Raw genomic sequence first — 19,806 nt, forward strand, 5'->3', positions numbered from 1 at the left:
ATCTCAGCTAATTTGACAGCGCGAGGGGAGGACACCACCCCCATATCTACTCTGCATCTCAAACACACCGAGAGAACTGGCGCGACAGAGGAATTGCTATTGATTTCCACTTGTGCAGGCTGACCTAACAAAACCAATTCATCAAGTGCCTGTCTGCCTCGCTGCTTCAGATGCTCATCCTAACCACGTGCAAATAAATTGCACTAGCATCTAGGGTGATTTGTCAAGGTCCAGCTGAGCAGGGGCCCTGGCTTCCAGTGATGGACTCCGGGCCAGGCTGGCGGGGGGTCAGCCCAGCAAATGCCCTGCTGCTGATCCGCCACCGATCAGCCACATTCTGGGTGGCCCAAGAATCGGGACGTCTGGCAGCTGCGGCCATGCTAGGAGCTGGTTGGCCATGCCTGGGAGGGGGCTTTGAGGAACAAGGCCCAAGTCCCACTCGCTTCAACAGGACTTGGTAGTGACATCGTCACTTGTTTCTTCCTGTCTCCGACCCCTTGATTTTGGAGGATTTAATGGAACGTCTGTGCAACCAGGAGGCACTGAGTTCTGGTTTTGGCTCGGCCACTGGCCAACCATCCTTGGGCAGCTATGAGATGGAGATGACACCACCCGTGGGGGCTCAGGACCCTGAAAAGGCCAGGGGTCAGACTGGGTGTCCAATCCCTGTTCTCCCACCTCCTAGCTGTGGGCGGACAGCCACCTGCTGTTCTCAGTGCCTGGCCTCCTTCATCTGTACTATGGGGCTGAAAATCGTACCTACCTACCTCCTAGGGTGGCAGTCATGGGGACTGAACGAGCTCACAGAAAGGACTGCAGGGCCTCACACACTCAGCCCCTGCTTCTGCAGGCAGGGACCGGAGGCTCAGAGAAGGGAGTGATGTTCTCTGGGCCACACAGTGAGGCAGAGCGAGATCAGGAGGGGTGAAAATAAGAGGCAAGCATGAAAGGCTGATGAAAAGAGCACCGCCCTGCCGCCTTCCTCTCCTGACGGTGGCTGTCATCGAAGCACTGGGACACAGGGGGAGTGGGTCACAGGCCCGGCACGGATCATTTCTTGAAAGGGTCAAAACTTTATTCGCAGGGCTTTTTTTGTGTTTTTTTTTTGTTTTTGAATACACAGGTTTCCTGCCGTCCAGGGAGAAAGGGACATGGTATCCGGCTGCACGAGGTTTGGGGGCTGGCCTTGGGGCTCCAACCCCGTCCCTTGCACCTGTGCGCTGGCCGCTCAGTTCCTCTGCTGTGGATAAGGCACTGTGTGTTCTGCAGGATGGCGCTCATGGCTGGCTGGCAGACAACGAGGCAGCCTTCTCAGGGGCTGCGAAGCTGAGGCTGTCGAGGGGTGGACTTGAACTTGGGGTCTGGCAGGGGGCCAACTGGCGAGGAGGCCCCAGGCTATGGTACCTCAGCCTGGCAGGTCCAGCTGGCCCTGTTGCAGCGGCCTCAGGATGGAATCATGCCTTTGCTTCTTTTGCGGTCAGTCATGGTTCTCCGGTTGTGGTTGGCTCGTGTGGCCTTGCTGGATTCCTTCTTCCTGCGTTCCTGTGTTGTCTCTCGGCTCTGCCCGTGGCCCCGGGGGCTGCCAGCCACTGCCATCGAGCTGTCATGCCGGTACCTGAGGGAGGAACAACCCGCCCCCACAAGAACCCATCAGGCGAAGGAGGAGGCCCTGATGGGAAGAGCCCTTTGCCTTCCTTGGAGGTCCCTTTGAGAGGACCCAAAGCTTGGGCCAGGATACCCCCATCCCAGCTTCCAGGGGGAGGAGAAATGGAGCCCGGCAGGGGCAGGGCTGTGGGGGCTCCAGCCAGCGCCGTGCCCTCTGTTTACTCTCCTCTGAGCTCTGCTTCCCGATGGGCCTCTGGCTAAGATCTGAGGGTGGACCAGCTAGTGGGCTGACCACAGCCCACAGTGCAGAGAGGACGAGGGCCTGGGGATGGGCCCCTCTCTTCTCCACCCAGGGCCACGTGATACAGATGAGGTAGGACTCCAGTTCTACACCCCAGGGCCTTGCTTGGTGGCCTCCCAAGACCAAGTACACTCAGATATGACCTTGGGCCTCTTCAGACCACATCAGCTGCTGGGTTTACCCAGAGCTCTGTGCTCAGGGCTCTGTGATGGATCAGAGGTCAGAGTCACTCTGTTCTCTGCTCAACGACCTTCTGTGGCTCCCGGCTGCCTTCAGAATGAGATCCAATGTCTTCCCCACTTGGTTAGGCCCCCTGCACCCAGTGCGCAGGGCTGTGGGAGTCCCAGGGCCAGGATGGGGGACTGGGCTTGAAACCCCTGGCTTGGCTTTAAGTGGAAGAGGGACCTGGGGCAGGTCCTTGGCCCCTCTGGACTGCACCCCACCCCCAGGAAGACAACGGGGTGAATTAGAGGAGTCTCTAGTTACCTGTTCCCAGCTCCCCTCCGAAGGCCTCCCTCCCTGACCACCCTGAGCTTTCTTGCCTCTTTCCCCTCACATGAAAAACTCCTTTGCACACTTTCCACCTTTAAGGGCCCAGCTCACATGCCCCGTCCCTAACATGCCTCTCTCGGCCATAAAGGATATGTGCCTGTCTGTCTATCTGGGCTCTCCCAGATTTTACACTCTGCCTGACACCAGCGAGCCGTGGACACGTCATGCTCCCACACTGGGTGATAAACCCCTTGTAGTGTCTATCAAGTAATGGTTACAAGTGTGGACCCCAGAGATAGGCCACCTGGACTCAATCTCTGCTCTGCCACCTACTAGCTGTGTGACCTTTGGCGGGTTACTTAACATGTCGGGGCCTCAGTTTCCTCATCTGTAAAACAAGGATAATGGTAATAGTAGCTACTTCATAGGTCTGTTGCCAGAACTAAATTAACACATGTAAAGCACTTGGGGTTTGTGTGTGGGCTTCCTGTGTGGCTGGCTGGGCTTCCCCCTCCCACCAACACAGCCTATTAAATGCTCACCCCTTCCTGGCCAGGAAGGCCATGCGCCTGGCTTCTGCTTTTTCCCGCAGCACTGCAGGGTCCTGCACAAAATGGTCAGGCTGTGGAGGGGAGGGGAGAAAAGAATCATGAGCTGCTCCATTTCCCTAAGCTGAGGTGAGGCTGCACCTGGCCCAATCCTGGTGACACCCCTATGCCAGGAGTGGGGCTAAGCCACAGTGCGGCTGGGCAATGCCCCAGAATGCAGCTGGCTTGCTATGGTCCAAGGTTTCCACCAGAAGCCCCTCCTCTGACCCTCCCACCAATTTCCGGAAGAGAGGTAGCTAAAGATGGCTCCATGATAGCAGGAGCGTGATGATGACAGGTGAGAGCAATGGGGGAAGGCCAGGATGGCCGCCATGAGAGACCACACGGGGCCTGGAAACCCAAGAGAGCGCCCTGGAAGCTGACTCCTCTCCCCGCTGGCGCCATAAGCAATGGGCTGTGGGAGCGCCTGCCCTGTGCCAAGGTGGGGAGAGACTGGACTAGCGGGAGAAAGTGGGACCCAAGGACCACAGACAGGCTTTGGGGGCCCGGGCTGTTTCACAAAAACAACAACAAAACAAGGGGAATTAGTAACTTTTGAAAACTTCAGGATTTGACATAAAAATCCAGGCTGATCCCTTGCCTGGAAGAAGGGAAAGCCCTGGAGGGTCCGGGCCTCCACAGTGCTGAGGAGCCCCTGGGCAAGGCACGTGTGTCCCCCCACCTCAGTTTCCATCAGGCCCCGCTACTCATTTACGTTGGTGGCCTGGCCCCGGACATGTCTGAATTTGTCACCCTGGTGGGAGGACATGGGGGGGGATCCAGGGGTCCCAGGCTGCTGCCCCATTCAACCTGAGCAGCGCTGCTCTTATCTATTTTATATGAGGCTCTAGTTAAGATTTCACTTGAAGAAAAAGTTTAGTGGCTAAAAAACTGAATTTTCAAACCCATCGTCCCAGATGACCTCCAAAGGGCCCTTGGGCTCTAACGCCTCTCTGATTTCAAGAATTGCCAACCTGGGCACAGAGGCCAACAGCTGTCCCTCTCCTGGGCCCCAGGCCTAATTAACCCAGCAGCTCGAAGGCCCGGCCTCTGATCCATCCTCTGGGCCCTCACTGGGCAGCAGAGGCGGGTTCTAAGCTAGCAGCTCTCCAAGCAGACATCCCGGGCTCAGAGGGACCCCCACCCTCCCTGGCAGTAATGCTGGAGCCGCCTCAAGGCCAGGTTCAGAGAAGGGGGGCACAGATCCCGATTCACCTCTCAAAAGTGTACCCTCCCCTTCACCTGCCACCTGCCAAGGAGGTACCTTGGGGGCCTCGTCCTCAGCCTCCTCCTCCTCCTCCTCCTCGTCCTCCTGCCCTTCTCTGGGCACTTTGGTTCTCAGCACCTGAGGGATGGTGAAGGGCCTGAGGGTTTAGAGAGAAAGTGAGATCAAAGACTAGACTAAACCTGGAGAGTGAGCCTCAGGGAGGGGGAACCCCACTGGGTGAGAGGGGCTGCCAGGACGGGGAAGCGCTCAGAAGGCCGGGAAAAACCAAAGTGCTTTTGAAGCCAGCTTTGCTCCAGCCCCTGGATTCTGTGTGGGTACCAGGGTCTGACGTGGGGGCTTTGGGGAGCCTGAGCTGGGGCTGTGGGAGTCTCCAGTTCTCTCTAGTCAGGGCAGCTCTGCTTTCACCGGGGAATTGGGGAATCTCCATAAGATCCCATTGGGAAAAGTTTTCTGCAATTAGGAAGAAAAATGTAAAACTCCTGCATGAGACCCAATAAATGCTGCCTCACTCAGGGTAGGTTGGACCAACCGGCCAAGGGGGTGGCTGGGGTGGAGGGAGCACTGGACTAGGAGTCAGGAGGCCTGGGTTCGGGCCCTGGTTCTGCCACTGACTTGCTCACGTGACCTGGGCCCTGGCTCCCACATCTGTATAAACAAGAGGCTGCGGGAGGCCACTCTGCCCCTGGAATTTGACAGCCTCACCTGCGGCTGATGAGCTCATCATCAGAGTCTGCGTCGTTGGCGCCCACCTGGTTGCCATCATATGTGTCATCATACTCATCCTCGTAGTCGTCACTGCGGTAAGGCGAGTCCTCCCCTGGCTGCACTGGCACCTGAGACGGCAGAAGTGTGGGTCCGAGGGGCCCGGGGCTGGCCGGTCTCCCCCCGCAGCACGGCCGGTGGCCTGGGGACGCCTACCTCCTCTGCCACCACGCTGTACTGCTCGTAGCGCCGCCGCTGCGCTACCACCTCCCGCTTGTCGTTCAGCAGGCTCCGCGCGCTCTCCTCCTTCCTGGCACCGAGAGGGAACAGCAAGGAGACACAAAGAAAAACCATTAGGCTTTGAAGGCATGGGAAGGGGCTGCAGCTTCCATGGCTTACTTCTTCCCGCCTCAGGCCGCCACAAACCGAGATCAAGCACTGGTGGGGGCGTGGGGCTCACCACTGCTGGTGCCCATGTGACTGGGTCCAGCCACTCTAGAGGGCACCCCAGGAGCAGCTATTAACGTGGAAAAAATGCCCCCCCTTCAGCTGGGAGACTCCCTTTCAAGGCGTCCACCCTGGAGCAACACTGGCCATGTGCGCACAGAGGTCTGATTGGGGATTTTCTTTTCAGCACCGTTTTTAACAGTGAAAGATGGAGAGCAACTCATGTCCATCACGGGTGAAACGGCCAAAGGACCTGTGCTCCCTCTGTGCCACAGAATGCTGGGCGGCAGCTCTCAAGAATGACGGTGATCTATTTGTGCTGATGGAGAAAGAAATCTAAGACATTCTCCAGGAGAAAAGCAAGCAGAGAAAAATGCACAGTATGATCCCATCTGTATAAAAAGCAGAAAGCAAACCAGAACAACTGTCTCCTCTTGTGGGCACATACCTATCTATGCACGTAAATGCACAGAGAGAGGGCTAGTAAGCCCCCTGCCAAATGCCTGGTTACTCCAAGGAGGGGCCTGGGGTTATCCAAATCTTTTAAAACAAACACAAACTGAAGAAAGAGCAAGGCCACATGTTGCTTTCTTAGTGAGCTCAGGGGAGCCCTAGGCGGCCTCAGGGTGTGAGGGGCGAGGAGGGGTCCCGGTCTCTCACTTTCACCCCCGCTTTAGCACAGGGTCTCATCCGTCCTGCAGTTCAATCTTCCATGTCAGATTGCATGGCAAGAAAAAGTCTGAAAGTTTAACTCCTGTCATATCACAGGGGAGGAAAGTCGGGTGCAGGGGAAGGAAGGGGAGAGACGTGTTTGGGAACACAGTGAGCTGTAGCACAGCCATAGTGGGGACTCAGGCCTCTTGACTCCGGGTTTTGCAAATCTGTAGAAAAACCTGGTTTGTCAGACACATAGGCCTGTGGAATGTAGTTTCTAGCCCTGCAGGGGAAATCAATATGAGATGCCAGGAAAGAAAATCCAGCTTAGCTGTGAAATCGGGCCTCTGGAATGTATCAAGGGTAAGGGGAAAAAAAAAGAAGAGACACAAAGTCTGTAGCATTCATAAAAATCTTCTATTAACTGGCTTTTGGTGCAGGGAGGGGCAGGCGCCTGAGTCTGGCCTGGGAGCCTGGTGCAGGTCAGGACTGCAGCCCCCAGCATGGCGGGTTAGGATTTGCTTCCTTCAACAGTTTTTATAAAGGGCCTACTATATGCTGGGCAGGGTGCTAAAGCTGGGTTAGGGAGAGATTCAGAAAAGAGTAAGATCTGGATTTGCCCTTAAGGAGCTCAGTCTAGTGGCAAAGAGCAGAAGTGTGCTAGATGAAGGCAAGCATGTCCTGGAAACACAAGTAAAGGAGAAATGAACTGGGGTGCAGGGGGCCTAGCGGGGGCGCTGGAGAAGGGGTAATGGAGGCTCTATGGTGCAGAGACGTTTGTCTGGACCAGGGAAAAATCTTGGTCCACAGGAATCTTTCAGCTCATGTCAGGAAAGGGGGCGTGTGACTGTGGCCTCGGCCCTTACCTGGCTCTCTTTGCCACATTGAGGGCTGGAGAGAAAAGAGGCAGAGAGGAAATGAAAGGGGCCAAGCATGTTCAGGTGGTTGGTGCCACTGGCAGAAGCACACCCATTCAATCAACACACGTTTCCTGAGGGCCTGCTAGGCGCCAGGCCCTGAGCTGGGCCAGGGGACCAAGGATGGATGAGAGCTGTCACTGTTCTCTCTGCCACATCTCACAGCTCCTGGTCTACCTGGCCCCCAGTCCCGGCAGTAGGGAGGTTCTTTCACACGGTGCGCCCTCTGGTTTTGTTGCTCCCAGCAGGACCACAGAGAAGCCTGGCAAACTGCACCTGCCCCAGCTGGGTCCTAGGAGAGGACACAGGTAAGGACAGAGGAGCCTGGTGCCCTGGGTACCCCATCCAAGAAGGTGTGGCTTTGGCCCCATGACCTCATTTGGAGCCAGAGAAGGAAACGAAAATCAGGGGCAAAACCAGCCAGGAAAATATCCATCTGACCCCGAATAGCCAAAGTAAACTTGAGAAAGAAAAACAGAGCAGGAGGAATCAGCCTTCCTGACTTCAGACTATACTACAAAGTTACAGTAATCAAGACAGTATGGTACTGGCACCAAAACAGAAATATAGATCAATGGAACAGGACAGAAAGGCCAGAGATAAACCCACGCACATACGGTCACCTTATCTTTGATAAAGGAGGCAAGAATATACAATGGAGAAAAGACAGCCTCTTCAATAAGTGGTGCTGGGAAAACTGGACAGCTGCATGTAAAAGAATGAAATTAGAACACTTCCTAACACCATACACAAAAATAAACTCAAAATGGATTAAAGACCTAAATGTAATGCCAGACACTATAAAACTCTTAGAGGAAAACACAGGAAGAACACTCTTTGACATAAATCACAGCAAGATCCTTTTTGACCCACCTCCTAGAGAAATGGAAATAAAAACAAAAATAAATAAATGGGACCTAATGAAACTTAAGAGCTTTTGCACAGCAAAGGAAACCATAAACAAGACGAAAAGACGACCCTCAGAATGGGAGAAAATATTTGCAAACGAAGCAATTGACATAGGATTAATCTCCAAAATATACAAGCAACTCATGCAGCCCAATATCAAAAAAACAAACAACCCAATCCAAAAATGGGCAGAAGATCTAAACAGACATTTCTCCAAAGAGGATACACAGATTGCCAACAAACACATGAAAGGATGCTCAACAACACTAACCATTAGAGAAATGCAAATCAAAAACACAATGAGGTATCACCTCACACCAGTCAGAATGGCCATCATCAAAAAATCTACAAACAATAAATGCTGGAGAGGATGTGGAGAAAAGGGAACCCTCTTGCACTATTGGTGGGAATGTAAATTGATACAGCCACTATGGAGAAGAGTATGGAGGTTCCTTAAAAAACTAAAAATAGGGCTTCCCTGGTGGCGCAGTGGTTGAGAGTCCACCTGCCGATGCAGGGGACGCGGGTTTGTGCCCCAGTCCGGGAGGATCCCACATGCCGTGAAGCGGCTGGGCCTGTGAGCCATGGCCGCTGAACCTGCAGATTCAGAGCCTGTGCTCCGCGACGAGAGAGGCCACAGCAGTGAGAGGCCCACATACCGCAAAAAAACCCCCCAAAAAACCTAAAAATAGAACTACCATACGACCCAGCAACCCCCTACTAGGCATATACCCTGAGAAAACCATAATTCAAAAAGAGTCATGTACCACAATATTCATTGCAGCTCTATTTACAATACCCAGGACATGGAAGCAACCAAAGTGTCCATCGACAGATGAATGGGTAAAGAAGATGTGGCACATATATACAATGGAATATTACTCAGCCATAAAAAGAAATGAAAGTGAGTTATCTGTAGTGAGATGGATGGACCTGGAGTCTGTCACACAGAGTGAAGTAAGTCAGAAAGAGAAAAACAAATACTGTATGCTAACACATGTACATGGAATCTAAAAAAAAAATGGTTCTGATGAACCTAGGGGGACAGGAATAAAGATGCAGATGTAGAGAATGGACTTGAGGACATGGGGAGGGGGAAGGGTAAGCTGGGACGAAGTGAGAGAGTAGCACTGACATCTATACACTACTGAATGTAACACAGATAGCTAGTGGGAAGCAGCTGTATCACATGGGGAGATCAGCTCAGTGCTTTGTGACCACCTAGAGGGGTGGGATAGGGAGGGTGGGAGGGAGATGCAAGAGCATGGGGATATGGGGATATATGTATACATAGAGCTGATTCACTTTGTTATACAGCAGCAACTAACACAACATTGTAAAGCAATTATATTCCAATAAATATGTTAAAAAAAAAGGATCCATCTGAGAGCCAGAACATCAGTCAAGCAGCAGTAGCTTCGGAGACCGTATTTGGAACAAGTTGCTTGCGTGGCCTCCTACAAGCCCAGGGAACATGTGGGCTCTCCTGAAACGTGCCACCTTTTCCCTCCTTGTTTCCTCTAGCCTATCCTTCAAGGCCCAACTCAAACTGGCCCTTAGTGGGGTGACACCCACTTTTGAACCTCTAAAGGGCCTGCAGAGGCAATAAAGCCCCCCTTTTCCAGGTGAGGAATCAGGAGATCCAGAGAGGCAATGTAACCTTCCCAAGGTCACACATCTTCTACCAACAGAGCCAGGGCCATAACACAGGCCTCCTGACTCAAGTCTGCTTGGCTACTTCCTGTGTGGTGTGATCACAGGCTGGCCCCTTATCCTTGCCAAGACTTAGTTCTGCCTCCCAGGGATGATGTCAGCATGAAATCAGAAAATGAGCAGAAGTGGACCTGGCACCTGCTGAGCTCAGCAAAGGGAATCCTATTTCTTTCACTACAGGCCTTGTCAGAGCCTTTAATGTACTAACGTGCCCTGTGACTCTCCAGGAGGCACACAGGGTGCACAGACATTTTTGGCAATAGAACTAATTTGAGAGAGAACACTTATTATCTTCCAGGGCACCACTGTCCAGTCCAAAGGAGTTAGGGGACCCCACCTTACACACACCGCCTCCTTCCTTAGCTAGTATACACCTGTGGCACACGTGCTTGGCGTCTACCCAACAACCCCCCTTTACCTCACCCCCACTCCTATCAGACCCTCTTTTTGCTCAGGTCCTCCCCCTTCCCCCTTTTCCGGGAGCCCTGGACCTTAGCCCTGTGACCTAGTTCCTCAGTGAGATGTGAGGGGAATCTGGGGAGTTCTGGGAAAGGTCTCCTGGCCTCTAAGAGAGATGCAGAAAGACCTCGTCCAGACTTCCTCTTGGCTGTGTCATTTCTGGACGTCACAGCTGAAACAGGTGCAGTTACCCAGTGGCCCTGAGGGAGCAAGATGCACCCTTGATGATATGGCTGCACCACAGGTCAACCAAGCCTAGACTTCCCTACCCTGTGACTGCCTGTCACGCAAGGGGACAGATTTCCTTATTACTTGAGCCACTGAGTATATCATATCTGGTTTAATGACACACACACATTTTAACTCAAGGGTGATCTGCCTTGTGCTACTTAATTTCTCACATGCTCCGTGAAGGCAGGGCCAAGGCCCTAAGCCCCACTGCCCTGCCCGCATCAGGACAGGGGTCCCCACTGAGGTCCCTCCGTGCCCCATCCTGGTACCTCTCCACTCTGTCACGGCCTGTTTAATGTCCTAAGTCTTTCCCAGGGTCTCTGTGCCCTTTGAGAATGAGGCCTGGGCACCTTGCTCACCTTGTCTCCTGGTGTCTCTAGCACAGGATCTGGAGATAGTGAATCACTTAATAAATATTTTCTGTATGAATAAATAAATAATGAACACATGAACAGAGACTCTGCCCGGGCTACCCGGCACAACGAGCTCAGTAAACATTTGCTACCTGGTCTCTCTGCCAGGCAGCCGGGAGCTCCTTCGAGCAGGGGTACAGCCCTCCTCGTCTGCCCCTCTCCCCATGGCTGGGTCATTCTGGCCTGGAACAGTGGCCACTGATACAGGAAAACATCGCCAGCTTGGGATCTGGGGATGTTGCAACGTGTGTGACTAAGCAGTTTGCAAATGCTTCCTGTCCAGCCAGCCAGATGGCTTTATAGTTGCCCTGTGCCGGGTACCCAGGCCAGCAATCAGCCACGCTTCTAGCGTTGGACAGCCCCGGGAATGGGGAACAGCTTGAGCTTCTGGCACTGAGGCTCCTATCCCAAGAACGGGGCAGGTCCTCTCTCCTCTCTGACCCTCACCACCTCCATCTATGTGTTGGGGGAGAGGGCGGGCTGGACTCATCCAGCAGTTCCTAGATTTCTGGATTCCGTGAAGCAGCCCCATGCAGGAGAACGCTGGGGGTCTAGTGCAGGGCTGACGGTGTCTGATCCCGCCATTCTCCATCATGCCATGTGGCTGCTGACTCTCAGCCCCTCCAAGGGGTCTCCATTCCAAAGCCAAAACATATAATGTACCGGCTCAGGCGACCCTCACCATGCTCCCATGTCCTCGGGGCCACCACCCCTGCTGTTCACTCTGCTTGGAAAGCTTCTCCTGCCCCCCTTGCACAACTGACCCTTCCTCGTCCTTCCACAGTCATTCCCACATCATTTTCTCCAAGGAGCCTTTCTGCCTGGACTGAAGCCCCGACTAGAGGCTTGGAAGTCTGCGCACCTCCACCTTGGAGAATCTTTTTCATCTGCAATTTCATGTTGCTTGTTTGCCAAGCTGATTAGTGCAAACTCCACGTGGGCAGGGGCCCTGCCTGTTTCACTCCCCACCACATCCCCAGCACCTAATAAATCCAGGGCCTAGAAGCACCAGGCAAATATTTGTTGAATAAATGAATAAATCATGAATGGACTTTTCAATGCCAAAAAAGTAAGAAGGACATAGATCAAACATAAGTGGAAAGGCCTTAAAATGGAATACATTCACTTCTGAAAAGCTCACTCAGGACAGGTCCTTCATTTGCTCATTTTGTCATCAGATGGAAAAATTCAGGTCAAGGAGCAGCTGCTGGGAAGCACTGCCCAGCTCTCCCACCCAGGATTCAGTGGTGGACACCTCCAAAGATGAAAGAAGGGAAGAGGGGCTGGTTTTGGTCCCGCTGGCCTTTTGCTGTCAAAAAGGAGGACTCACTAACTCTGTGTGCAGAGTTGGAGCCTAAAGCGGGATCATTAGAGACCCTGAGCTCGGCTGCTGGGAGCACATGGGTGCCAGGTATGGGGGAGCCCCGAGCTGAAGCTCCATGACCAATTCCATCAAGATGGGGGCTCTGAGTTTCTCGCTTTCTCTCTGCACTTGCAGAGTTGGGGTCCCTGGAACCCCACGGTCCACCAAACTCACCTCCTGCCCTTGTGTACCCGGCTCAGGTCCACTGAGTCCCTGCTGAACACGTCAAACTCATCATTCTGGAAGATGTTGTGACGAGATGCCAGCAGGGGAGTCACGTCTGGCTTCACCTGTCTGGGGGGCAGCACAGAAATCCATTTTAGGGGTCCTTGCTAGTGGATGCCTACCTGCACCCACTCCCCCCATCATGTCCTATCCATCAGAGACTCCACCCCCTTCAACAGCCACACCTGGGACACAGCCTAAAAACCTGCCCAATCCTGTCCAATCCTGCCCCTGCCTGGGTAGGCGGCCACCCCTCATACAAAGTGTCCCTTGGTCCTGCATGCCATTCACACAGGTTTTGCTCACGACAGCCCTATGAGATAGTCAGAGGTCACTCAAGTTCTTTTTGCCTCAAGTGCCCTCACCTGTAAAATGGACACATGGAGGCTGAGGAGCTTGTCCAAAGGCAGAGCTAACTTCATTCATTCATTCAATAAACAACATTTATTCATGGAAGAAACACCCATTTCTGCACTCATTCCTTCTGCCTCCCGGGGCCTTCAGGGAAGCAGTGGGCCCAACTCAGGAAAGGTGGGTATGGGGGAATTCCCTGGCAGTCCAGTGGTTAGGACTCTGCGCTCTCACTGCCGAGGGCCCAGGTTCAATCCCTGGTCGGAAACTAAAATCCCACAAGGCGTGCGGTGCAGCCAAAAAAAAAAAAGGGTGGTTGTGAAGGAAGTGAGAAGCTTTGGCTGTCCTCCCTCAGGAATCTACTGGGAAGGTGGCAATGACAGGGCAGGCCAGCAATATCAGAGCTCTGAAGGCTCTCGACCCCTTGGTCACATCCCTGTGGCTCTAATGGGTCTTCCTACGAGGTGGAGCAGGGCAGTCCAGCGGTGCCCACTCTGCCCTGCAGGGGGCATGTGAGGACCTCCTGGGCCTGAGGTTTCTGTTTCCTCAAAGAGGACATTAGCTTCCACGGTTGGGAAACTCTGCTGCGGGGAAGAGCAAGCGAGCTGAGTCCTGGGACACGTGGGAAGGAGGCGTGGGAGGCAGAGGAACTAAGAAGGGCCCCTGACAAGGGCCCCGGGGCAGGCTGGACGCCGTGAGCCTCCTCCCACCCGTCTCTCCCACCTGTCTAGGCCGCGGTCCAGCTGGCTGAGGGCAGGGGCCAGCCGCCCCTCCAGGATGTTGTTGATCACCTGCTCCGGGTCATAGCTGTAGTGCTCCAGGCAGGCCAGGATGAAGCCCTCGCCAAGGTCTGGCAGCAGGTCCTTCACTTGGGAGATGAGTGAGTCCAGTTCCACGCCACACACCGTGGGGCCCGGAGCAGCCGCTGCCCCCAAGCACTGTGGGAAGAGCCAGAGTGAAGTAGGGGAAGGCTAGGTTGGGCTAGTGACAGGGCAACCGGCCCCCAACAGTGCTGGTCTCAAGTCAGGGGACCTGGTTTGAGTCCCAGCCCTGCCCCTCCTGGCCGAGGGACCTGAGCCAAGTCACTTAAGTGAAAGGGGGCACTACGATTTACCAGCTGAGCTACTTCTGGCTGTGTGACTTGGGGCAGTGTGCTTTTGCACAAAAAACGCAGAGCACTGTGCCTGGCATGGACTAGGCTCTCCATAAACGGCCATGGCTTCTATGAATCAAGTCCTTTTCCTGCTCTGACAGGTTGATGACTGATGCCAGAGCGGAACAGCAACCACCAGACCTGACTATGTGGAGATGCTCTCCTTTGATTATCTCCAGCTCGATGAGGGGGATTCAGTGCATAGACAGCTCAAAGTGGCTTAATTTTTTAGGCTTTTAAGGAAATTTACAAATCAAAAAAACAACAGTAAAACTCCTCCATGTCTGAAATAAGCCAAACAGGGAAAAGGGGGTGTGTGGGGGGAGGCACAAGGGGCTGTCATTCTCCAAGGTCCTGGGGCAGCAGTCACGGGGCCTGGGGTCTAACAGGAAGAGCAGCAGCGTCTGTCAATGGAGCATTGAGGGCCAGCCAGGCTCAGAACATTCACTCCACACAGCAGCTCTGAGCATCATCCCACAGCCACATGGAGGTGGGTGGGGACAGTGGCAGTCCCCACCTTACAGGTGAGAAACCAAGGCTGATGTGAGGGACGTGCCTGAGGCCATTCAGCTGGCGGGTGACAGAACCAGGATACTTCCCTGAGCTGCCTGACCCCAGAGACTGTGTGGTCTTAATCCCCACATCATGGTGCCTGACATTCAGCGAAGAGTCCTGGGCTCAGTGGCTGATCAGTACGGCCACAGACTTGGCGATGGTGAGTTCTGTAAAAGCCTGGAGTGAAAGCACTAGATCAGAGGTTTCCACTCTGTTTAGAGGAGAGTGCCAACAAGGATTTCACATGGAAAAAGCTCCATTGCTTCATCTTATGGAGGGGAAACTGAGGCTTTGACAGCTAAGCGACTTGCTTTCCTCACACCCTGCCTAGCACGCCCGCAGCTCAGAACCCTCTAAAGGCAACGCAGAGCTGACCAGCAGCTCAAGACTGTCAACTCCAAAAGAAACCCTTTTCCCTGAGAGCAGGAACAAAGAAGGCAGGTTTCCCGCTGCCCAAACCTCTCGATGGGGCCAGGAGGGGCTGGGGAGCAGGGGAAGCACCGCTCTTGTCACACACCTCCTCTTCCTCCGAGTTCTGGGGAAGCGATGACGGTCTGCTGACCGCCTCCGCCGCCACCACGACCCCGTTAGGATTCTCAGCCACCGGTGGGTCTTTGGCATTGGTGGCTTTCCTTCGGTCCACCCCTTCCCATGCACTCTCAACTGCCTGGAGGATGTAGGCGGTCCGAGTCTCGTCCCTGTGAGGACGTGTTAAGGAGTCTCTCGGGAGGGCAGCTCTGAGGCAGCATTGTTTCTCAATCTATCCCCAGCATCTGACTGTATGGCTTCGGCCAGGGGCTGTCTGGGCTGCATCCAGTGGGCATCATGGGCACCTGGGCTACATGAGGAAACGGGCCAGGCAGACCACAGCCACACTAGCCTGAAAACCCAGTACCTGCCACTCAGCAGAAAGAAGCTCTGGGTAAAGACCGGGCCAGGGGCTGGCAGCAGAGCATCCTGGAACATGGCATTTGGACAATCCAGCAGCTCCTCCTCTGCACTGACCCCCAGGAGGAGGGCCCGGTGGGGACACTACCACTGGGCTTCCTGTCGAACCAGTTGCGGGCTTTCTGTAAAGGCTGGGGGCCCACAGGGTGTCCCTGAGACAGGACTGAGCAACCTACCCAGTCACCAAAATGGTCCTTGGGCCTGCTCGTTCCTGCCCCTCCTCCCTCTCCACTACCCTGGGTATTGCCAAGCCAGATGCTGGGGAGTTGCCCTAGACCCCCTCACTCTACTTCTAACCCAACCCCCCACCAGCCAAAGTATGAAACTGACAATGTCACCCTCTGCTTCACACCCTTCCATGGCTCCCCAGCACTTGCAGGGCTGACCCCAAACTTCTCAGTGAGGGCCATCCCTGGGCCATGCAGGTCTGCTCGGCCCCAGCTCATCTGCCATGGCCTAAACCCCCTCCCGCTAGACCCCTTCCCCTCAGCCCTCTGCAATCTGCACACAACATCTGTGGGCTCCTCAGACAGGCCTGCTCTGTCCGCTGTCCCCTGGGAACACTTAATTCAGGGTTTGGCCACCTCCTCTTCCTTGCGCTGTTCTCAACTTGGATTTCACTTCCGTGTGACACCCCCACCCCAAGCTCCACTGGGTTGAAGGCCCCCTTGGTTTCCCCTGACTCTGAATTTCTCCCATATGACACTCTAACTGCCTATTTAATTATCCGTCTCTCATCCTGCAGTGAGGTCCATAAGGGCAGGGCTGAGTCCATCTTGGTCACACAGGCCCAGAGGCTCAGCAAAGACTAGGGTAAGTAGGGCTGTATTTGCCCCAAGGATCAGAGCAGTCATCTCCTCCAGAGACTGGGGCTGGGGCCTCGGCAGGCATCTAGGGAAGGCTGGCCTAGACGTGTTCTGGGGCCAAATGTCCCTCCACTCCCTGTGGGTCTGACCCGGTCAGGTCAGGCCCGTCCCAGGGGCTGCAGTGGAAGGATACAAGGCTGACGAGGCCTGCTGCAACAGGCTGATGTCATCGGCCACGGGGAAGAGCGCATCATAGTCCCGGAGGAACCTGCCAGAGAGAGCGCAGCGGGGGTGGGGGGAGAGGGTGTCGGGGAAGACAGGGCTGGAGCCACAGGGGCTGGTTTGCTGAGGGCCACTCCCTGTGTCTGCTGCCCAACCACAAATGCCAGAAGCTTAGACCGTGGTGAGCACATGGCAGGGGCTCTATTACGTAAGGTCTCCTGGGGCTGGTGGGAGTGCCACGGGCCCATCCCAACTCAGCTACACGCTCACCTCTTTTCCTGCAGCAAGGAGCTGAAGATCTGAAGGAACTCTTCGATGAAGCCCTGAATGTTGTCACAGCTGGAACAGGACACAGGCAAGATGAGCTCATTCCATGCAGACAATCTGCAGCTCCCTTCCTCGCCCGCTCACCCCACCCCTCTGCCAGGCCTCCAGCCAGTTGGGGGAAAGAGGCATTTTTCTCAGTTTCCCATCTTTGCTCAGCAACCCTGGAGCAGGGGAGGGACAAGATGAAGTGAGGGAAACGCCTCTGCTGGGCTTGGGGAGGGGGCTCTTCCACCTGGGTGGGGCAGTGGCTCCCGAGTGTTTACCTGCTTTCTAGGACTGGGAGAAGGCAGATCTGGTTCAGGAGGATGTGAAAAATCTCCAGTAGCTTCTTCCTGGAATGGGAGAGCCTCTGCCACAGGTCACCTAGCAGCCTTCGAAGGCCACAGAGAAAAAAGAAGTAGATTTGAGAGGCAAAAAGGGCACCGAGGGAACTTCTTTCCAGCATTTGCAGGTGCCCCTTGCCCCCCAACCCCTGCCCCCGCCCCCAGGGGCTGGGAAAGCCTCACAGTTTGCTGTTGACAGCAGTTGGCAAAAGGCTACAGGCTCTGAGAGGCCGGCTGGTTCCAGGGCCACTTCTCAGCTCAAACAGGCGGTCAGGAACCAGCAGGTCAATAAGAGCTTAGAGCAACAGCTGAAGGGAAAAGGCTTCAATACAGAGGCCGGGAGGCCATTAGGTAGGGAGGCACCAGCCAAATCCGCATGGTCCGTGGTCCCACCCCCTTGACTTAGAGATGGAGATGCCAAGGCCCACGGAGGGCAGGGCCCGAGCTGGGGCTTCTCTCTCCCACAACAATACTTTTAGTTTTGTCCCCGCCTCACTTGCTATCTTCAAGCCTCCTCTTCTTAATTGCAGACTCCAGTTCGGAAATTGCTATTTCGTAAAAGGAAGCTAGCCTGTGGTGGCACATGTGGGTAAAAGGCTGGATTAGCTCACAAATATCACACTTCATTAGAAAAAGCAAAGCAAACTCAAGGGAGTGGGAAGGCCTATTTCTTGCTCCCAAGTTGTCACCACAGTTTTCTCCCGGGACAACCCTGGCTCTTCCTGAAGTTCACCCCAGATTGTCCCACAGTGGCTGGTCCTAGGAAGAGCCTTGTGGGAAATGCCCTGGAGCTACTTCCCCCATTCATATGGGAAACCAAGGCCCAGATAGGCTCATTCTAACAGAGCAATGAGAAGGCCACCCAGGACTCACTGGGGTTTGAGGAACAAATACAAGGTGACTTTTTTCTTGCTCAAAAACTGCCAGCAGCTCCCTACCTCCTATGACATCAAAGTGTAACTCCTCTCTGGTACATCCGTACCTGGCACAGTATAGCCAACCCTGCTTCTCACCTCAGCAACCTCACAGCCACCCCTTCTCAACTCAGATTTAAACTCTCCATCCCCTAAATTAGGAGATTGGGATTAACATACACACACTACTATATATAAAATAGATAACTAATAAGAACCTACTGTATAGCACAGGGAGCTCTACTCAATGTTCTGTAACAGGGCTTCCCTGGTGGCGCAGTGGATAAGAATCTGTCTGCCAATGCAGGGGACAGGGGTTCGATCCCTGGTCTGGGAAGATCCCACATGCCGCAGAGCAACTAAGCCTGTGCATCACAACTACTGAGCCTGTGCTCTAGAGCCCGCGAGCCACAACTACTGAAGCCCGTGCACCTAGAACCTGTGCTCCACAACAAGAGAAGCCACTGCAATGAGAAGCCCGCGCACCAATGAAGAGTAGCCCCCACTCGCCACAACTAGAGAAAGCCCACACGCATCAACGAAGACCCAATGCAGCCAAAAATAAATAAATAAATAATTTTTAAAAAAATTCGGAAAAAAAATTCTGTAGCAACCTATTGATATATGGGAAAAGAATCTGAAAAAGAATGGAGATATATATATATATATATATATATATATAACTGATTCACTTTGCTGTACACCTGAAACTAACACAACATTGTAAATCAACTATACTCCAATAAAAATTTCAACAAAAGCGAAAACAGAAACTCTTCATCCCAGCCACACGCTTCCTGATCACGCTCACCCCTGTGATTACTCCTCCCCGGAACTAGATGCACAGCACTCAGAAGATCGTGTTTTTACAACTTAAAATGCAGCTACCTCTCTTCTGGGGTGTAATTCTATCTCTGAACATCTTAGGCTTCCCAAAGCCAGAAATGCAGCTGACGTGCCTAGGACAGTGCTGAATCTGCAGGAGGCACCCTGTAAACATCTGTCTGTCAATCGGCTGGCTGCTGACAACTTTTTCCTAGTGCAGTGCTGTGCGTAGCAGAGGGTAAGCCGGCCCAAAGAGGCAGGCCTTTCGAGGCCCACAGCATGGCACCCAGAAGACGACAGAGAGGGTAGTTTGGCTCAAGCAGAGTCAGGCGTTGCCAGGATACACTGCTGGTGGGAGGGTTAACTGAAACAACCCGTATAGAGGGTGATTTGGTGAGATCTGTGAAAATTTTAAATGCATATACCATCTGTTCCCACAATTCTACTTCTAGGAATTTATTTCTCAGATATACTTGTAAAGAGGTACATAATGACCTGTGTACAAAGTTATTCTTTACGGCAATTTTTTTTGTAATAGCAAACAGTTGGAAAAAACCTAAATCTCTGGGGGCTGGTGTCCCACACAACGGAATTCTACCCAGCCATACCGAAGACTGAAGGTGCTTTATGCATAGATGTACATTAAATTTAAAAGTAAAATGCAAACAGTACATACAGTCCTCATAATATGCCAGTATATTAAATATTAAAAAGAGGGCAGGAGATTTATAATGTGTATATTTGCTTATATGTGCATATTTATATGCATATCTCTGGAAAATTCCACAAAAAAAACTAACCCGATGCTTGTGTGTGAGGAACAGAACTGGGGAAGGGGGAAAGGGAGGCTTTTCAATGTGTATTTTATACTTTTTGAGTTTTGAACCATGTGAATGCATTATTCGTTCACAGAATTAAAGGACAGAAAGAGAGGAGGGCGGAGAAGGTTGTTCTGAGAGAGATTAGCTAGAGGGCTGTTTGGGGAGGTAGTCCCTTGACCAGAGCCCTCTGGGACTGAGGGGCTGCTTCGCTCAGCGGGTGTTCCTGGCCTCCAGCACAGTTGGAACAGGCTGAGCCAGCCCCAGGCTGTTTGTGGGTCAGAGGCAGTGTCACTTGCCAAAGGCAGGGTCACTCGC

General features: G+C 53.4%; 1 protein-coding gene across 5 annotated transcripts in view; it reads right to left on the reverse strand.

Moving 5' to 3' along the window:
* Positions 1-1,053: 1,053 nt before the first annotated feature.
* Positions 1,054-19,806, reverse strand: part of ASCC2 (activating signal cointegrator 1 complex subunit 2) — a 39,142-nt gene continuing 20,389 nt past the window's right edge. For 3 of the 5 annotated variants that reach the window (XM_082667152.1, XM_082667150.1, XM_082667148.1), the window contains 12 exons: positions 17,428-17,502; positions 16,872-16,979; positions 16,552-16,620; positions 16,253-16,327; positions 14,823-15,003; positions 13,321-13,535; positions 12,196-12,315; positions 5,132-5,225; positions 4,916-5,046; positions 4,250-4,349; positions 2,941-3,020; positions 1,054-1,615 (listed from right to left, as the gene is read on the reverse strand). In XM_082667152.1, the coding sequence (XP_082523278.1) occupies positions 1,444-1,615; positions 2,941-3,020; positions 4,250-4,349; positions 4,916-5,046; positions 5,132-5,225; positions 12,196-12,315; positions 13,321-13,535; positions 14,823-15,003; positions 16,253-16,327; positions 16,552-16,620; positions 16,872-16,979; positions 17,428-17,502 (1,420 nt within the window). In that variant the 3' untranslated portion in view covers positions 1,054-1,443. The remainder of the gene's footprint in view (positions 1,616-2,940; positions 3,021-4,249; positions 4,350-4,915; positions 5,047-5,131; positions 5,226-12,195; positions 12,316-13,320; positions 13,536-14,822; positions 15,004-16,252; positions 16,328-16,551; positions 16,621-16,871; positions 16,980-17,427; positions 17,503-19,806) is intronic. The other 2 variants (XM_082667151.1, XM_082667149.1) reach the window with 1 other exon arrangement.

This window comes from Grampus griseus, assembly GCF_964374135.1.
Source record: "Grampus griseus genome assembly, chromosome: 12".
Classification (NCBI taxonomy): Eukaryota; Metazoa; Chordata; class Mammalia; order Artiodactyla; family Delphinidae; genus Grampus; species Grampus griseus.